General features: G+C 47.7%; 1 protein-coding gene across 2 annotated transcripts in view; it reads right to left on the reverse strand.

The window, feature by feature from the left end:
- PRDM16 (PR/SET domain 16) overlaps positions 1–19,480 on the reverse strand; it is a 308,495-nt gene extending 289,015 nt beyond the window's left edge. For both annotated transcript variants that reach the window (XM_033079706.1, XM_033079708.2), the window contains exon 1: positions 19,280–19,480. In XM_033079706.1, coding sequence (XP_032935597.1) covers positions 19,280–19,316 — 37 coding nt within the window. In that variant the 5' untranslated portion in view covers positions 19,317–19,480. The remainder of the gene's footprint in view (positions 1–19,279) is intronic.
- Positions 19,481–19,744: the final 264 nt, after the last annotated feature.

Consider the following 19,744-nt stretch of genomic DNA (forward strand, 5'->3'; position numbering starts at 1 on the left):
TGATTTACCTCGGTGGTTCCCTGTCAGCAGCACCCTTGGGTGCAACACCACCAAACAGCCCAGGTTTAAACGGGATATTCCACATTTTAAACTGCACAGGATGGGCCTGAATCGCTTGGCAGCTCATCCCTTTCCCTGATTACACACAGAGGCACAGCCCAGTCCGTGTTCCATGTGGTTAAAAGTGCCAGGATATCCCAGGCAGCAGCAGCTGGAGCTCAGCTCCAGCCTTGGGCTAAAGCTGCCAGGGCTGTGCTGGCCACAGGAGGGGCTGGAAAAGGGGGGGGGGTTCAGGTGGGGGTCCAGGAGCTCTCCCCTCACAGCAATTCCTGGCAAATAAAGCATGGACCCAACACAGAACTCAGAATTTTGTACCCCTCTCCAGATGTGTTTCTGTTCAGTTTTTAATTCGGAAATTTTGGGGCACAAGCAGTTTAACAATGCACCTTTAATGACCTAACATGCATAGATATTTATATACATACCTTTTGTTTCATTTTTATTTACCTTAGCAGCACACCCAGACCTGCTGCAGGTTTTTGCATTATATTTTAATTAGTGTTTTTATAGATGAAAGACAAAGACAGCACTCAGCACAAGCACACAAATCTACTGTGCTGCATTTCCCAAGGCACACACTTTAATACCCAGCACACCAAGGCTCTCTCCACCTAAATTAATATTCCCTTGCTGGGTGCTGGGTCCATCTGGTAGCTGGATTTGGGAGCTGTGTGAGGAGGGAACAATGTTTGTTGTTCTTGTCCAAGTAGTTAATGTTTTATAAACTCATGAAACTCCACAGAATTGGGATCACTGGGAAAGGAACCCAGGGCAAGCAGATGTGCCCCTCAATTAATTCATTTTTGGTGGGATGGGGTTTTTTTATGTTTTCTTTCTTTTTAATGGTCTCATATTCAACAGGGAGAATGTGAGAGAAGAGACCAGGACTTTTCCCAAAATGAGCAGAGAGTCCAGCCCTCCTCAGCATTCTGTGTTGCTTTTTCACCTCCACCTGGGAATTTTCCTATGGATTTTGGGATGGAAACCTTTCCATCAGGGTGACAAAGGTGCCACATCCCAAACCCTGGGGCTGAAGTTGTTCAGAACCATTTTAGGGGCGCAGCACCTGGAAAAGCTGCTGAGACAGGGGAGATTCAACATGGAAACCAAGGCAAACCCCCCAGACAATCTAAATATCCCATTAATGCCTCACTGCCCAGCACCCCAGAGAGATTTGTGCTTCCCCATCCCCTCACAGCATCACCCCACACACACCCCATTTGGACTGGGAAAGCTGGGACAAGGAAGGAGAAGGAAGGAGAAGGAAGGAGAAAGATGGAAAAGGAAGGAAAAGGAAGGAGAAGGAAGGAGAAGGAAGGAGTAGGAAGGGGAAGGAAGGGGAGGAATGAGAAGGAAGGAAAATGAAGGAAGATGAATAAGAAGGAATGAGAAGGAGAGACTAGGAAGAGAAGGAAGGAGAAGGAAGGAGAAGGAAGGAATAGGAAGAAAAAGGAAGAAAAAGGAAAGAGAAGGAAGGAGAAGGAAGGAAGGAGAAGGAAGGAAAAGGAGAATGAGAAGGAAGAAAAGAAAGAAGGAAGGAAATGAAGGAAAAGGAAGGAGAAGGAAGGAGAAGGAAGGAGAAGGAAGGAGAAGGAAGGAGAAGGAAGGAGAAGGACAGAGAAGGAAGGAGGAAGAAGAAGAAGGAAAGAGAAGGAAGAAAAAGGAAGAAAAAGGAAGGAGAAGGAAGGACAAGGGAGAAAAAGGAAGAAAAAGGAAGGAGAAGGAAGGACAAGGGAGAAAATGGAAGAAAAAGGAAGGAGAGGGAAGGAGAAGGAATGAGAAAGAAGGAAAAGGAAGGAGAAGGAAGAAAAAGGAAGAAAAAGGAAGGAGAAGAAAGCACAGACACTTCTCAAAGGCAAACTGTGGTTGGTGCTTCCTCCAGGCTCCGAGTCTCCATCCTTTGATCCCGTGCAACATTTATGGAACATTCCTTCCCTCCTCCTCTGGAGCAAGTGCAAATAAGAGTTTGGCAAAGAGGGGCTGCCCACAAGGAAGGAGCTCCTCGCAGCAGTTGCACCAGAACTTGAGCTAAAGCATAACATCACACGTCTGAATAATGCCGTGAAAAATATATAAAACCTGTTATGGCATTAAAAGTTTAAACCCCATAAATCTTCAGCGTGCTATTTACTGGGCTGAGAAGGTGACAGAAACAACATTCTGAAGTGGAATAGGAGAAGAAAAAGAAAATGGAGCGTGGGGAGCAGGGGAAGCCCCCGGGACATGGCCAAAACCACTGGAACAGGCAGGACTGGGGCTGGCAGAGTGACCCTGAGCTCTGTGCACACACCCCCCACAGCAAACTGCTTCATTAATGCTCTGGAAAAAGGGATTTACCGAAATAGATAGGAATTTGGAAGGGGGAAAAAAAGTCAGGTCAGGATTAGCAGGGAAGGAAACATGGAACAAGTAAAATTCCCTTTTTGGAGGGTGTGCCATTGAGAGCCCTCATTCATTTATTCATTTCACCCTCCTGATGCTCCCACTGGCTGGGAGGGGATGGTTCTGCAGAAAACAGGGACTGAACTTGCCAGCTACAAGGTTTGCTCCAGCATTTGCCAGATTTCAATGCAAACTGGGAGTTCAAATTGAAATAAGCCCCCACATTTTGTCAGAGCTGAAGCTCTGCTGCAGCATCAGTCTGGTCTGAGCTGCTTCCCACAGACACAATCCCCAAGTTGTGGCTCTCAGTTGTGTTGCAGCACAAAAAATAGAATATTTCAGTAGTTGCTGTGACAGAGATTTAAACAACCCACTGCAAATTCTGCAACCTGTCAGCCCAAACCGTGGGGAAGTTATCTGGGGGTTCCAGCTGGAGCCTGTCCCTCATTCAAACCAACTTTCTTTCACTTATAATTGAGAACAAATTCCATTTTCATCTGTGACTGAACTTTTTGAGCCTTTGTAGCTTCAAGTCAGCTCATTAACATTACTTAGACATCGGTTTTATAGTTGAATTATACCATGTTTATACTGTGGAATTCCATTACTTAATTGCTTCACTACTGGAAATTTCAGTGGGGTTCTCATTTTTCGCATAAATCTCGAGAATAAACATGTTTCTGTATTTCTCTCACTTAATTAAGTGCATGTTTCATAAAAAAAAAAAAAAATAGCCAACATAGACAAATTAGGCAAAGAATCATTTGTTTAATCAAAGGGGAAACTCGCACCACAAGTGAAGGGGGAAACTCCCAAAGCTTTGGTTCTTGCTTCTGGTGAGTGCTGAGGGCTCAGACTCCTCCAAATTATCCAAATTTCATCCTACAGCAAATCTGTGCTCTCACAGCAAAGGGAAAAATTGGGAAGCAGCTCCCTGTGGAATGATGAGTGAGCCCAGGGATGGAGGGACAGGAACTATGCCAGCCCCCCACTCCAAAAACTAAATTAAAATTAAATCCTGGGCTCATTAAGGCTGGAAAAGGTGAGAAAACCCAAACAGAGCCTGGCCACCAAAGCATGGCACATCCAACCATCCTGGAAAGCAGCAGCACTTCCTCTCCCCTCTCCCAGGAAATCTGCCCTGCCTTCACTGGGTTTGGTTTTCCTGCGGTTTTTATCCAGGTAAAGTGTAAAGGATCACTGCAGGGGTGGATTTTAGGGGGTTTTTTTCCCCCTGAAGCAAAGCTTTTAATAAAAATCCCTCAGCAGCACTTCCAGCTCCTCTCTCTCCCAGTGTGGGAACACCAAAATTGTTCCTTCTCCTTCTTGTAAGGAGAGAAACAAGAAATGGAACCAAGAAATACCAGGAATAAATGTCTGGATTTTAGGACCATTTTGTCTTTTCACAAATTTGTCTCCCCCTCCATACAAAAGTTTGCACAGCTGAATAGGTTGGGAGTTCAGCAAGGGATAAAATAATGCCTCAAAATCAGTGATGGCTGGAATTACAGTAATTAAAGTTTTAACAGCTATTTTCTGTGATATGTGCTAAGGAAAAGAAGAATACACTTTAAAAAAAGAGATGGATTTATTGTCAGCAAAGTGTGGAAGATCTCATTTTAATTCCAATTTCTATTATTATAGATCTTTGTGGTGTTTAGGTCAAGCTACAGGGATGGAACCTGGGCTTTTCCTGCAACTGCAAAACAACTCTCAGAGTTCATTTCCCTTCTGAGGAGTTTTGCCTTTTACAGCTGGAAGCTGCCACCCCCCACCTGTCCCCTCCTGCAAATCAGTCAGACACTTGCTGTTTATCCCATGGTCCAAAATTCCAGCACTTGGCTCCCAGAAACTCCTTTTGCCAGAAGCTTCTCCTGCAATAATTGTGGAGATAAAATTCATCCAGAAAAAAAACCAACAAAAAAACCCCAACAAAACAGATTTTAGATATTCTCTCCTGTGGCCCTGTCCTTCCAGGAGTTTGCCCTGGGACACAGCTCTGAGTGGTTAAGACTCAAAAATACTGAAATACCCTATTTGGGTGTTTTACTAAATTTTTTTTAGGAATTATCACCAACAAAAATCCATGGGAGCATCAGGACTCGGTGCCACTAGTGGGACACAGGCAAGGCTGAACTTCCCAAATAAAATCTGTCCCATGTCACAGGCACATCCCTCCCATCCTGCAGCATTTACAGCCACCACTCCATCCCATCTCAAAACCGGGCTAAATAATTATCAATACTTCAACAATATTTTTAATATGTTCTGATTTTCCTCCCATTGAGACATCTGATGTCCCTGTGACACAAGGGGAGGGTTTGTCCACAGTGGTGACCTCTGGCAGAGCCTGGGAGCAGCAGGGAAACACCACTGCAAAAGCTGCAGTGAGGGAAATGCTTCCACTGGGCAGCTCCAGGCATCCAGGAAAATTTAAGGTATCATTTTTGAACCAAAAGAGAGGAAATTATAGAAATACAGAAGGAGCTGTTGCCTGTGAGGGTGGTGGGACCTGGCAAAGGGTGGCCAGAGAAGCTGTGGCTGCTCCTGGATCCCTGGAAGTGTCCAAGGATGGAGCTTGGAGCAGCCTGGGATAGTGGAAAATGTCCCTGCCCTTGTCAAAGATTTGGAACTAGAAGATATTTAAGGTCCTTCCCAACCCAAACCATTCTGCTTTTATGATTTATGATTCCAAACAGCGAGTTTGGGGTGTAGATGTGCAGGTGCTTCCAAATTTAGCTCACACAGAAGTTTGTCTGCAACACAAAACCTTCTTTTACATCCCAAACCAAGTTTGAGGTGTAGATGTGCAGATGCTTCCAAATTTAGCTCACACAGAAGTCTGTCTACAACACAAAACCTTCTCCTGCATCCCAAACCAAGTGAGTCCCACTTGGAGGCTCCTGCAGCTGGAAGGGTTTTGGGGCAGGTCACCTAAAGGATGAAGGGCATCACTTGGCTGCCCAGATGTGGCTGTTCCCTGCAGCAGCCCCTGAGGCAGCTGTCCCCAAAGGACAGCCCTGGAGGGAGCCTGGCGCCGAGGCAGGGTTGGGTTTGCAGAGCTGCCCCTTTGGCAAGGCCCAAAATCTTTCAGGTGCTGGCACAGAGAGCCCTTTTCATCTCATTTCACGTGCAAAGTCCTCTCCCCTGGCAGCCCAGAGCCCTCTGGGCGTGAAGCCCCGGTGGCTTTGGGAGCAAACCCAGCAGCATTGTTCCATTCTGTGCCGAACAAAAGTATCGAGGTCTCTTTGTCGGGGAAAAGCCGGGCTGGATTCCTTTATCCCCCTGCCCTTTGAGCTCACAATGCCACACTCTGTCTGGTGGGCTGAGCAGGGGAGCCTCCCTGGAGACCCCAACAGGATTCAGTCCTCTGGTAATGGACCCCTGGCCCTGAGTGGGAGCAGCAGCCCCCTGCACGCTTCTCTTTGAACGAGGCTAGTCTGTCAGGGCTGGGGAGCAACCTAAAACCACGGGGAAAGGGAGAGCTGGGGTGGAGAAGAATGATTTCTTATCAGAGCTGCCAATAGAGGAGACCCAGGTGGTCGGGCTGAGGGGGATCCCAAAGCCTGGAATGAGCAGATGAGGTCTAGGAACAAACGGGGCTCTTAGGGGACAATCAACACCTCTGGCAGGAGCCTGGTGTCCTCCTGGGGGGTGGCAGTGCTGAAATTCCCTCCTAGGAAATGCAAGACCCACAGGTAGGAGCATTCCAGAGGGGGCTGGGATCAGGAATTCCATGGGGTATTTCATGGACATCCACAGGTGGGTGAGGTGGGCAGGGGGAAGCCACAAGGACACGATGTTAGCAGAGCTCTGCTTCTGCTGGGGCTGATTTTGGGAGCACAGAGGTTTAGCAGGGATTTGGGTGATTTTTCAGCTTGGGCCCTGTCACTCCCACCCTCCCAGACCTGTCCCATTCTGCTCCTTTCCTCATCTCCAGTGAGACAGAATTCTCCTTTCTCTCTGTTTGCTGGGAGGAATAAAAACAAGCCAAGTTGCAGGAATAAAGTTGTTCTCAGGCATGGAAACTCAGCAACTGCTGTCACCAAACAATTGGGGCTTAAAAACTTTTACAAACCTGTTTTAAAGCACTGTCTGTGCACAGGAAACATCCCAGACTTGGGTGAAGACATTGAGAGCCCTTCTGATACCTTGGAGTGTGTGGGGGGAAGCATAATCTGTTTTGATAACTCCTGACATTAAACAGTGATAAATAATTAAATCTGTTTAACTGTTTCATTAACTAAAGATAGATGGGGAGAGCTCCACAGATAGAATATAGATCAAAAAGATTGAGGCTGCCTCTAAATTCCCCTGATGTTTTATGACACCATTTGTATTCTGTCACTCACTAGCTTTATGTATAGTCCAAGCTGTGAACTGAATACCCCATTCAGAAAGCCACTCACTCTGCATGTTATTGCAATTTAATATTTTCACACACAGACACATCATTATCTTGGAACCCGACACTGCAAGGAGAATTCAGTAATTTTTCAAGAGTGCTGGTTGTTGGGGTTTTTTTTGTTCTAATGCAAGCACTGAGGCACAAGGATCTAAAAGGCAACTCTGGCAATATTTAACCTCTCCATAGATACATCATCAGGTTGGTACTGGGCTGTTTTGGGGGTTTTTGTCTCATTTTAAATGTACTTGTTGAAAGAATTAAAAAGGAAAATTAAGAATCTGACGCTGTAAATAAGAATAAAACTCCTGGCAGAGTTATAACTAGAAATAGAAATATAAAATATATATATATATATATATATATATATATATATATATATTTTGACATGGAAGTCCTCCAGGCTGTCTCTTCAATTTCCAAAACACTGCCTTGGAATGGGACCATCACACCTATCCTGGGATTCTGAGGGGGCAGAAGTACACATTGCTCTGGGATATTTGAGAAGAATCAGGCACAGAACTCTACAAATTGCAGATTTAAAAAAAAAATAATAATAAAGAAAACCAACCCAAACCAACAAGCACATTTACAAATATTTAAAAGCCACATCACACCAGAAGAACTTTAGAAGTGGAGACAAAGGCAGGGCTGATTTTTTTTTTTTTTTTTCCATGGAGATAAATCCATCTTACCCAGCCCCTTGGTGGTTAATCATTAACCAGAGCTACACAGGGGCTCTGGAAAGGAAAAACTCTTTATATGGGAACACCAGGGATGTCCCAAAGATTCCAGAGCCTCCAGGACCTGCTCCAAAATCCATGGGGAGAGCACCAGGATCCACCAAGGCCCTCAGCAATGAGATTTTGGTTTGGATGTGAGCCCAGCCTTGGGGAAGGTTCCCTGAATTGCTGCACAGGGAAAAGCAAAATTCCATCCTGGAATTCCCAGGTCCTGCTGCTGAGCTGGACACGAGCCCCAGTTTGCTTTTTTATCCCCTTGGGATTTCACAGGGAGAGAAAAGAGGGCTCAAAGCAAAGCAGGGCTCCAGGAATCTCACAGAGTTTCTCTTTTCCCCACCTCATTCACCAAATCTCTGGGTTCTGCCCTAAATCATCAGGAATTCTCAGGGAGGGTGAGCAGGGCCGTTTCTCTGAACTTTTTCTCCAGGTGTGGGATTGGGGCTGAGCCCTGACCCAGCAGAACCTCAGCCCAGCCTGCAGGTCCTGAAAAGCCAAATTCCCCAATATAACACAAATATAACACAAATATAACCAAAATATAACAAAAATATAACAAAAATATAACACAAATGTAGCACAAATATAACACAAATGTAACACAAATACAACACAAATATAACACAAATGTAACACAAATATAACACAACTATAATACAAATATAACACAAATGTAACACAAATGTAACATAAATGTAACATAAATATAACACAAACATAACACAAATATAACACAAATATAACACAACTCTAACACAAATATAGCACAAATATAACACAAATATCACACAAATATAACACAAATGTAACACAACTATAACACAAATATAACACAACTATAACACAACTATAACACAACTATAACACAAATATAACACAAATATAACACAAATATAACACAAATATAACACAAATATAACACAACCCCCTGGATTTCACAGCCACAGAACACCAAGGAGGTGCTGAGTGGAATTAATTCTCCAGCAGAGTTTTCTCTGTTTAACAACTTCAGACTTATTTCCCAAACTGCTAAACCACCATACTTAATAATAAATAAATAAATAAAAACTGTTTGGTTACTGTCCATTGGGTAAAAATAGATTTATAGATGGGTGCAAAACTCAGACTCTTTCCCCTGATCTACTGCAACAGATACTGCTGCTCCAAAAATCAATATTTAGCTGGGAATTGACTCCAGACCATGGGAAAAACCCTCTGGCTGTGGCTGGGGATGATTTTGGTGCCACCAACCTTGGGGACGCCCCAGAAATGGCTTCTTTATCCGAAATGGGACTTCAAAAGCCAGGAGTGAGTGAAGGGAGGGAATGAAAAGCACACCTGGAAATGTGAACATCTGCATGGTGCACCTGCTGCTGGGATTCTCTGGGGACAGCTCAGCTTGGTGTCCCTGCTCCACAGGTGCACCCATGGTTTATAGAAATTATCAGGAATTATTATTATTATTATAATAATTCCTTTATTTCACTGGAATCACCTCAAAAGTCTCAACTGCCCCAATATTGTGAAAAACCAGGAATGTCTGAATGTTTGAGGGAGCTCCTCAGGCATTTCCTTGAGGACACCAGTGCAGATAACTTGGATTTCCTGCAGGCTCACCTGAGAAAATCCCTCCCCAATAAACACTATCAGGAACAGAGGACAAAGGACCAAATTCTGTCCTGAACTTTCCTTGGATAAAGACTTGCAGGGAATTCTAGCAGGAAATGTTTAAGAAGTCCCAAAGTAACCGAGATCTGGTTTTATTCTCCTATATGGGATACATGAGCAGAACTGTTGCTGAGCAAAGGGCTTTTCAAAGTTTTCCACGAGGTATCAACTCCTTTTAAATCTGCCTATTGTGCCATGTAGGGATTGAAATTTATTTTATCCCTATGTGATAATTCTGAAATAAAATATATGATCACTCACAAGTCGTGCAGGTTCTTTATTTCACATTGAGGCAATAAAATATAAAATGAAACCAGTCCTTTTCTATAAACAGAAAAAATAAATGGTGGAGTGATTTTATACTACATGAACTCGCAGCACAGCCATTTAAAAATTCATTTACATGATTGAGCCCAAAAGGTCCATTTGCCATGAAATAAAAAACACTAAACACTGTCCTGAAAGCAAAGAAAATGCCAGACTACAAGTAAACAAAAGCTTTTTTTTATTAGTGTCTGAGATGGAATGAAGGACTTTAGGCCAAATATGAAACTTGTTTTTAAAAAAAAAGAGAAAATCTGGTGCAGCAAATTCAACAAAATCATCCCAAGGACCTCGGTGGGAGCTGGACCAACACAAAGGTGATTAATGAGACACTGCTGCTCCAGAAATCACAGCGAGTGCATCCCTCCCCTTTCACAGATGGAGCAGCTGAGGGGAAATTATTTTTTTAAGCTGGGAAAGTTACTCAGTCAGCTCAGTGAAATGCCAAATTCCTGCTTGTCCTGCATCCTGGAGCAGGTACTGTTGTTTCAGCGTGCTCCAAGTTGGTTTTGTTGTAATAACAGGGCACAGCAGCTGCCCCCACTCCACCACTGCTCCCTTCTGCAACTTTTCCATGCTCAGAGCAAAACTTAGGGTCAAACCTGCTGCATTTCTTTCCAGTTAACAAATCCTGACCCCAAAGAAAGAGGAGAAACATTTCTGCTAGCACAGCCCTGGAGCTGGTCCCAGCTTAATCCTAAACTCAGGTAAAGCTGCTCTCCAGCAATGATGGATAAATCTCTTTTTTCCCCTCATCCTGCAGTTTTTCTGACACCCCACAGAGCTCAGACAACCAAGAGAGAGCTGTGACCCCAATCCCAACCCCTGGCACCACTCTGTGCCCTCCAGACCCAGGAGAGAAACTGCCCCAAGTTTCTTTATTCCCCCTGAAGTGATTTCATACTGAGTAGGAAATAAAGCTGATTTTTTTTTTCCAGCCCTACCACACCAATAAAACAATAAATTGGTATCACTTCCAACAAGGTGCCGCTGCTGTAAAGTTAAAGATAGGGAAAGAAAATGAACTACTGGTTATGACAGCAGGGGAAGGGAGAAGAAATAAATAAAGCTGAGTGCGTGCAAGGGAGCAGATGGCTCATGTCCAGTGTGGCCCATCCTCTGTGGATTACTCCCCTGGAAAGGAAGTCCTTGCCACTTCAGAAAACAGCAATCTGTCTAAAAAATGCTGAGCTTATACAATTGATCATTCCTTAAGTTAAGGAGAAAAACCAGCCCGAGCCAAACTGCATTTCTGCATCAGATATTGATCTGCAGCCGCTGGAAGTGAACCCCTTAAAGCAGTTATAGACCCATATTTGTACATTTTATTATGCACATGCACACAAATCTCTGGGGCCGTGTCCTCAGCTGGTGAAAATTAGGTTCATTGATGTTGATGCTGATTTACATGAGTTGGGGATCTGGCCTCTCCTTTAAAAAAGAAATCTTGAGTTTGAGCAGTTGGAGCTCAGGATCAGGCACGGGTGCCTTAGGGTTACACATCTCTAAACCAGCCCTAGGTGCTCTTACACAGAGAAAATATCCATTTTAAAATAAAAAAAAGCAGTTTTGTGGCATCTGAAGAACACCCTGGTGGAGTGAGGGGGGCACAGTGAAGCAGAGCAGCAGGATGAGTGTGCTGAGGATCTGGGCTCAGATGGGCTGTGCTGGCCTGAACCTCACAGAACCAGGGCTGAGGGTTGATTTTGGAGCACAGAGAGGGATGGGCACAGCCTCAGCCCTTCCCTCCCACCTCAGAGCTGCTTTAGGGTGCTCCCCACTGGGTCTCAGGGAAAGAAAAGCTGGAGGAGGGGATGAGCTGGGGGAAATGATGCTGAAGTTTTGAATATTCCTCATCTACACTGCTGATAAAGCTGCTCCTTGCACTTGCCCTCCCAAAACTGGAATTACAACATAAATCTGGTTCAAGAAAACCCTGAGTGCTGAGAGTCCATCTCCAAAGCAGGGAGCTTCAGGCAGACAGGAGGGGATTTTCTGCTGGGGAAGCAACCCATGAATCATTCAATAAAGCCTCCACGCGATAATGAATAGCCAACCTTCTCTGGTGGTGATAAGATATTTTAACTGAAAACATCAGGCCATGTTTAAAAAATGATTACAAATTATTTTAACAGTGTATTTGCAGAGGGTTATAAAAACAGCTATAATATTTTTGTCTTGGATTCTAGAATTACCAGGGTGACAGCTAATGCAGTAATGATTTGTTTCAAATGCCAGTGTTTAAGCTGTATAAAGCTGATTTTATACATTTTTCCAGTAGGCCGCATTGTAGTTAATGAAATTAAACACACCAATCGCATTTGTCCCCAGGGGATGAGGAACTGAACACGCCACTGGTTTATTTTTTTATTAAAATAAATTGCAGCCAGCAAGATGGACTAATTGCCTACAGAATTGAAAAAGAAACATTCCATTGATATAATTAAGCCAATTTTCATGGACAAAAATAGTTATAGTGGATATAAAATAAGCAGAGCATTCAGGGCAGTTTGACTTCTCCCCACCCCTCTGTATTTTGTCCAGAACATTAACTATTAAACAAATATGGATCTCAAACGGGCTGACAGCGTTATCTGGTAATGATGGCTAAATTGATCCCAATAGCTGAGGCCAGGGCATTGTGTCTCAGGGCTCTGCTGGGAGATTTCCCAAGCCAAGAACAACAGAGCAGCAAAAAAAAAAATAAAATAAAAAAAAAACCCACCTCCCAAACTGGACCTTAAAGCAAAACACCTGAAAGATGTAAAACTATCGAGGCAAAAAATAAATCAGCACCTGGTTTTTCTTGGGCTGACACTTCACCCCCAGTGCCTGCTTTGGGGAGGGCTGTGGTGCAGCCAGCCCCACTTTGTCCCTAATAAAATTACAGAAAGGGAATGGTGAGGAGAAGACAAAGTCTTTCCACACCAGCTCGGCGCAGAGCGAGATTTACCGTGATGGGAGCATTATTCTGTGGCCTACTGGAAATAATTTGGCTGTCTCAGTCCATTTTCACCTGGCAAATGCCTCCCCAAGAGCACCAGTGGCCTCGTTTGCAGCACAAAAGTGGGTTCAGTGGTACAGAAAACCCCACTTTATGAACTTTTTTTTATAAATTTGGGTAAAACACCTCCTTTAGAGCACGTGGTGGAAGTTCAGTCACCCTCTGAACAGAAACTTTCCTTCCTCCCACTGTCCTGCACACCTCTGCACAGAGAAGCACTTAAATCCATGGAAAAGCAGTTCATTTTCTAAACCTATCCACCAAGCCATCCCTTGCTGCAGGGAAATTTCTTCCCAATTACAGAAAAAAAAAACCACCCAAGCCCAAAGATAAAAAATCTCCTTATGAGCACTCAGAGGCATGACGCACACTTAGTGCAGGGATGAAAGTCTTATTTCATTTTTATGAGCAGAGAAGGTGCCATCACTCAGGGAAGGAAGAGGAGGAAGAAATCCTGCTCGGGACAGGGACACTCGGTTACGGATTTGGGCGCTGCACGACGCAAACCCGACTGCAATAAAAATGAAAATAAATGAAAATAAACAGCCATGAGGAGCTAGCGCTGATGCATGAAAATCCATTAGGAAAATCAAAGAAATAATAAGGTCGTAGATCTTTTCCACTCCAACATCCCTGACCTGAAAATCCTCCAGAAAAAAAAGAAAAAAAAAATTAAAAAATTAAGATCAGAAAGCCCAGCAGGAATTTTGGGGGGGATGCCATATCAACAGGCTGGTACCCAGAGTGGAACAAATGTGTTTGCACATCCCCAGCTGCAGACAGACACTGTGGACTTGCATTTCTTGATGTGCTGGGCTCTCACCCCCCTGGGATGAACGAGCTCTTTTGGGAAATAGGCCTGAGAAAATCATTGCTCAGCCAAGATCTGGATGGTTCCCGTTAGCGTTCGGAGTCGCGCAAGTTTGTCATTTAAATAATCCCTAACTGGGGGAAAAAATCAACACCTCCACTAATAGGGGAGAGGCAGCAAGTTGTGGAAACAAAGCCTGAGCTTGTCCTGGCCCACGGAGGGCGCAGGCAATGCCAGGTGCCATCAGCCCTGTGCCACAGGATGGCTCTGGGATGGAAATGCAGGTTTTTCTTCCACTAAACAATTTCACACAGCAGAGGTTTTAATGCAACGAGAGAGGGGGGGATAGGGATAAACAGAGAGAATGTAAATTTTACAGTTAGAAGGGCAAAAGCAGCTCTGAAAAATGTGGATTGTCCTCACCGGGAGCGGGCACAAGTCGCTGCACACACCTCCTCCCTTCCCCAGCCCTGCCGCAGGATAACAACTCATTCCCCACATCCAGGTGGCTCCTGAGCCTCACCTCCTTCATGTTTGCAAACTTCTCGGCCCTTTGTCTTTAAAGCACCGCATTAAACAGGGCAGAGCTTTTATAAAACACATAAGCCGTAATAATCATAGCCATAATCACAATAATAACACTTCTCACTCAACAGGGCCTTTCCTTGCGAGAATCTCCGGCTGCTCTGCGAACAGGAGTGAGCGCAGCCGCTCCTGGCGAGGCGATTTCCCCGCGGCACGGGAGATTCCCGTGGAATTCCCTGCGGATTGCGGGATCGGAGCCCGCAGCCCGGCGGGCAGGTGGGACCGGGCTCAGCGGGGCCGGAGGATTCCGGCACAGCTCCCGAGGAGCCGGGTTATCATTGCAGAGAGAGGCAGCGATGAATTACAGCTCTGCCGTGGTGTGAAATCCAAGCTCCTGCCTTGCCTTCTGCTGGGATTGTGAGCGCTTCAGGTGCGCTGCGCTTCATCCCGACCCCTCTCCCATCCCTGCTCCTTTCGGGGCTCTCTGATCCTGCTAACGCGGGGCTGAATAGGCAGAAGGGAATTTCTGTGCTCTTCCCGACCTCAGTGTCCTCCCCAGGTATTTTTAATAGTTAGGTTTATTTTTATCCCCCACCCAGCTCATTAAAGACCTCCTCTGCTGTCCCTGAACTCGCACAGCAGTCCTACTGCAAAGCCTAAAAATAAAGCGGGTTTAGGTGTTCGAGGAAGTTTTTTCAAATACAGATTCAGTCCGATTTCTGCACAGAACATTCTGGTTCGTGACCATACAGTAGCTGTGATTTTATTGCGTGCTGTAAGACCTTTGTATGCCCGACAGACAAACGCCTCTGCACAGACGCGTCTTGCACCCTCGGAGGTTTTACAGGAAACGGGAATTCTGTGAAATCGGGAATTCGGCGAAATTGGGATAACGTGTCCTTCTCTGACGCACTTTATAAACTTATATTTCCGTGCAGACACGGCAGTGCCCCGTGCTGCGAGCACGCGTGGATGGACATCACACACATCCCAGCCGAGCTGCTCGGACAGCCACGGGCGCTGCGGGGAGCGAGGGCCAGACCCCAAACCCCGATCCCTGCAGCTCTTTGGCACCTCGGACCTGCTGCTTGCGGGGGAGAGCAGCCAGTGCCCCTCGCCAAAGCCCCAGCTCGGTGCCCCTCGTGCCAAGTTCCAGCCCAGGCCAAGGAGAGGATTTGCCCTGCGGTTGTTCCCTCTGAGCTTTTTCCCAAATAACCCACGCGGGACGAGTGGGGGAAACTGATACATTATATTTGTAGAATTTAGGGGGGAAATTTAAAAAAAAAATTAAGAGTAAAGTGATCTCAAATCCTCGGCGATTTTTGTTGAAGCGCTAATTACGCATCACCTTAATTAGCGGATCAACCCCCCCTTTCCCTGCCCAGCATCCATAATTGCCTAATTGAACAGATCCGGGCCAGCACGGGGGGGACCCAGGCACGGCGGGGACCCGGCGGTGGCGGCCCCGCACCTGCGAGGGGCTCCGCACCCGCGGGACAGCTTCGGGGACATCCCGGCACCGAGGGCAGGGCACAGCAGACTCGGGATCTGGGCAGGGACTGGGCACAGGGAGAGCTTTGGAGATGGGGAAAAAAAATCTAAAAACCCGAAAGAACCATAAATTTCCTTCCTCCGTGCGTTGCAGCTTTGGAAGCGTCTGCGGGAGCACAAACGCCACTTCCCGGCTCTGGAGCTCAGCTCTGCGTTCGCTCCTCTCCCTCTCCCTTTCCCCTTCGCTGTCTCATCAGCCTTAATTAAAATCAAATTAATAAAATATTAGTAAACGGGAAGCCTGTTCTCTCCTCGAAGGCGAAGCCTGAAAACGAGGGATGGGTGCCGGGCACGGCAGGGTTGGATTCACAACCATTTTCCTGCCAATCCAGGCAGCCCGGAGGATGCACCAGCGCTGCCTGAAAACTCCGGCCCCAAAGTGTGCCTCGGTCCTATTCCTAACAGTGAAAAGCAAACGGGGAAGCAGAAATATCCGCCAGCGTTTGTCAGCACGAGCATTTATTTAAGAGCCTATCCTGCCCTGCCGTGTGTAGCTCGGTGTTGTATTTATTTGTACTCTGAAATTCAGGGATTTCGAAAGGAAACGAATTCGCTCGCAGCGTGCAGCGCCCGGCTCCTGTGCCCTTCTCCTGCTCTGCATCCTCAGCGTGCCAGCAGCGAGACCCCGGCTGCTGCAGAGCCTTCTCCCCGCTCACCCACATTTTATTTTCTCGCGGAAAGACGAGGCCCTTGGAGCCGGGGGCACGGCGTGGCCTTGTCCCTGCCCGTCCCTCTGTCCCCTCCGGGGCTGCGGGTGGCCGAGCCCCCGGAGCACAGCCCGGCCCTGCGGGGGATGCGGGGGCAGCGCTCACCTGAGCGCCGGCACCCCCGGGGCTGCTGCACCTCCTGCACTCTGAGTGAGTCTCATCTTTTGATTTCCAGCCGTTTCTAAAAGCTCCCAGCTCGGCCGGGAGCCACAAAAAGAGCGAGAACCGTTCCCGGCTCCGGTTCAGCTCCGCTGGCCCCGGTACCTGCCGCTCTCCCGGTGTGAGCGGGGCTGGAATCGCCGAGAATTCCGCTCCCCCCCAGCGCACACGCGTTCGCCCCCTTTCCCAGACAGGTAATATTGTTGAATTCCCAGCGGAGCCTCACATCTGCTTAAAATATTGTCCAATGAAATGAAATTCTGCAGCACAGCGTGTTTTTAAAGCCCCGCGTGCCGCTGCCTCGCACGGCTCGGCGGCCGCGCTCCGGGGCCGTGCGGGCTTTCCCCGCAGCCGCTCCCGGGGCTGGGACACCCAGGAAATAAAGCTGGGAAGGGACCTGGGGGTCCCGAGAGGTGAGAGGAGTTGTCGCTACCTCGCCGGGCAAAATACAGCGAGATCCCACACTCGTGTCCGTGTTTAATCTGTTTGGCAAATAAATACTCCTGGGATATTGAAACCTTAGCTCTGGACTACTGTTTTGAACCGTGATCCCTAAAAAATCCTCGGCTGAAACCCCATAAACCGTTGGGCCTTGTATTGTATTAAACACCTGATTTTAATCAGGACTCAGCCTCCGAGCAGGCGCTCCCAGGCGCGTTCGCGGGGCCGCGGCCGCAGCTCCGGCCGCAGGGAAGGGCTCGCTCCCGGCCCCGAGCTCCCAGCGCTTCCCCGAGCTCTTGAGATACCGAGGAATAGAAAATCTTTCAGTCCTTAAGTGCAGGAGCTCGCTGAGAGCTCACGGAGGGAGCGTGGAGGGTCCCAGCCGCGCTCAAACGCGGCCGGATCCGCATCGCACCCACCGGGACACATCTGTAAAAACCCGCACTGAATCCGCCCGGGGCACATCTGTAAAAAATCCGGGGCCTTTTCAAGAAGTGAAAAGAAAGAGAAGGAGAGGCGAGGGGAAAATAAGAAAGAAAGAAAAAAAAGGAAAAGAAAGATAAAAATAAAGAAGGAAAATAAAAGTAAAAGTGAAATATTCCACCTTATTTACCCATTGAACTTTGCTTTTCCAGCCAAGAGAGCTCTCTGAAAATCATTCCTCACTTTAACAATCTAAAACAATAAGTGACGACTTTTTAAAAAAAGTTATTATTTGAACGGGGACGCTTAAAACGAATGTTTATTGAAAAAAACTAAAATAGAATAAAATAAAATCCCTGGATTAATTTAAAGAACTTTCCGAATAACACCCCACTAAAGAGTGAGCCATCCCGCCCTGAGCAGCGCTGGTGCCCGCAGAGCCCAGGGAGGTGTTCGGGGGACACACGGCCACGCTTTGGGGACAGGGGGACATTCCTGGAGCGCGAATAAAAACGTCGCGACACCAAAGGTGAACGCCGGGGCCTGGGGCTGCTGCGTGGCGGCCGCAAAACAGGAGCGGCGGCCGGAGCTCGGCGACAAACCCGGCGACAAAGCGACTTTGTGAGGAAAAGCGGCTGCGTTTGGAGAGGGGACCCCCTGGAACGGGAGAAGGGGAGACCGCGGCTCATCCCGGGGGGCGGCACCAGCCCTGCCCGCTGACCTTGGCGGGGGGAAAGGCTCCGAAATGACGAACTTGAATGACAAAATCAACCTCGGAGCCCACGTGTGCGAGCTGCAGCGCCCGTGACCCCTCGGCAGCCGCGGGGAGAAGCTGAAGCCCGGAGGGGTTGGCGGGGGGGGCTGCTCCCCATCCCCTGGGGGGGATCCCCCCGCCCCACGCCCGGCTCTGAGCGGCCCCAGATCCCCCGTGGGGCTCCCGTGGAAAGCACGCGAGGGAAGCGGAGCCCGAGGCTCCTCCGAGCGCTACGAGCAGAGTTTCCAGCGGGGCACGGACTGCGCTGCAACTTGGGCAGCTCCAGAGATTTCGCACGGAGGCAGAGCGAAACAGAAACTAAATAATAGTAATAATAATAATAATAATAATAATAATAATAATAATAATAATAATAGTAAAAGGATGGACAGGCTGCCCGAGCTCCAGGATCTGCGCTGCCAGCGGAACCTAACAGGGAATCACCGAGGAGCCATCCCGAGCCTTTGCAGCGGGACTCTGCGGGAGCGGGGGCACAGAGGACCCGCTCTTCCCTACAAAAGCCACACTCTCTCCTCCTCGGAAAATCCAGTCTAAAAACGACTCGGAAGAAAGAACGAGCGGGAGAGGGTCCGCTGGAAGACGGAGGGAAAAAGCTGCGCGGGACTCACGAGCTGCAATTCCACCCCCAAGTAAATTTTAAAAAATTAAAAATTAAAGACACTCCCCCACACTCCCCTCCCCCAGACTTCTTAACCCCCAGCTGGGACACCCGAGCTGCCTTCAGGATCATCCCTCTGGACCTGCGACTCCAAAGCCCCTCACTGAGAGCGGATCCATTTTTGCTACAAATTCTCTTCCTTCCCTCTCCTCGATAATTGTTCCCGAGACCAGAAGGGTTTCTCCCACTCCCCCCCCGCCGTCTCTGCCTGTCTCTCTCCCCCCTCTCTCCAGCGCTCCCGTCTCTCGGCTCCCGCCGGCAGATGCCAAACGCAGACCTCTAGCGCCCACTATTTCAGATCCCGGGAATATTATTTCACAAGACTTGGAACGACTCAATAAAAAAAAAAAAAAAAAAAAAAAAAAAAAAAAAAAAAAAAAGTTGCTCGCTATCCCCTTTCGTCAACTTCCAGCTAACTTTCGCTTTTCTCCCCCGGCCCCGCCGTGCCCGCTGTACGCGGAGCGGCGCGGGGCAGCGCGGAGCGGCGCGGGGCAGCGCGGGGGGATCCGCGCCCAGGGGTGGCGAGCGCGGGGCTGCGGCGGCCGCGGGGAGGGCGAGAGGGGCTGAGCCCCGAGCAGCCCCCGGCCCGGCTCCGTGCCCCCGGCCCCGCCGCCGGTACGCGGAAGAAGGGAGAGAAAGGACCTACTTTTGGGCAGTTTTCTCGCCCTCGCCTTGGATCTCATCGTGTCGGCGTGTGGATTCCTCTCCTCCTCCTTGAGCCCAGAAGCAGCTACACACTATCTTCATCTCCCCAGCATTGTCAGTTTGGACACCTTCGCACATGCGCACAGAGCATTCAATCTGACACCCTCACCAGGGCCAAAAAAACTTTCCAATGTATTCATCATCATCGGGCTGGTTTGGTCTTTTTTTTTTTTTTTTTTCTTCTCTCTTTTTTTTTTTTTTTTTTTTTTTTTTTTTTTTTGTCCTATCCTCTTCCTCAGACCACTTATCTCTGCCCCCTCCTCTCTGCCGGCACCATCACAGCCTTCCCCTGATCTGCCCCTTTAAGAAAAATCAGCCCTCTCTGCTCCTAACCCTCCGCACACTGACCTTACACACTGGACAATATTTAAGGATCAAGGTGCCATCCTATAAAGAGGTGATTATT

The sequence above is a fragment of the Catharus ustulatus genome, chromosome 24 (assembly GCF_009819885.2).
Source record: "Catharus ustulatus isolate bCatUst1 chromosome 24, bCatUst1.pri.v2, whole genome shotgun sequence".
In the NCBI taxonomy this organism is placed as follows: domain Eukaryota; kingdom Metazoa; phylum Chordata; class Aves; order Passeriformes; family Turdidae; genus Catharus; species Catharus ustulatus.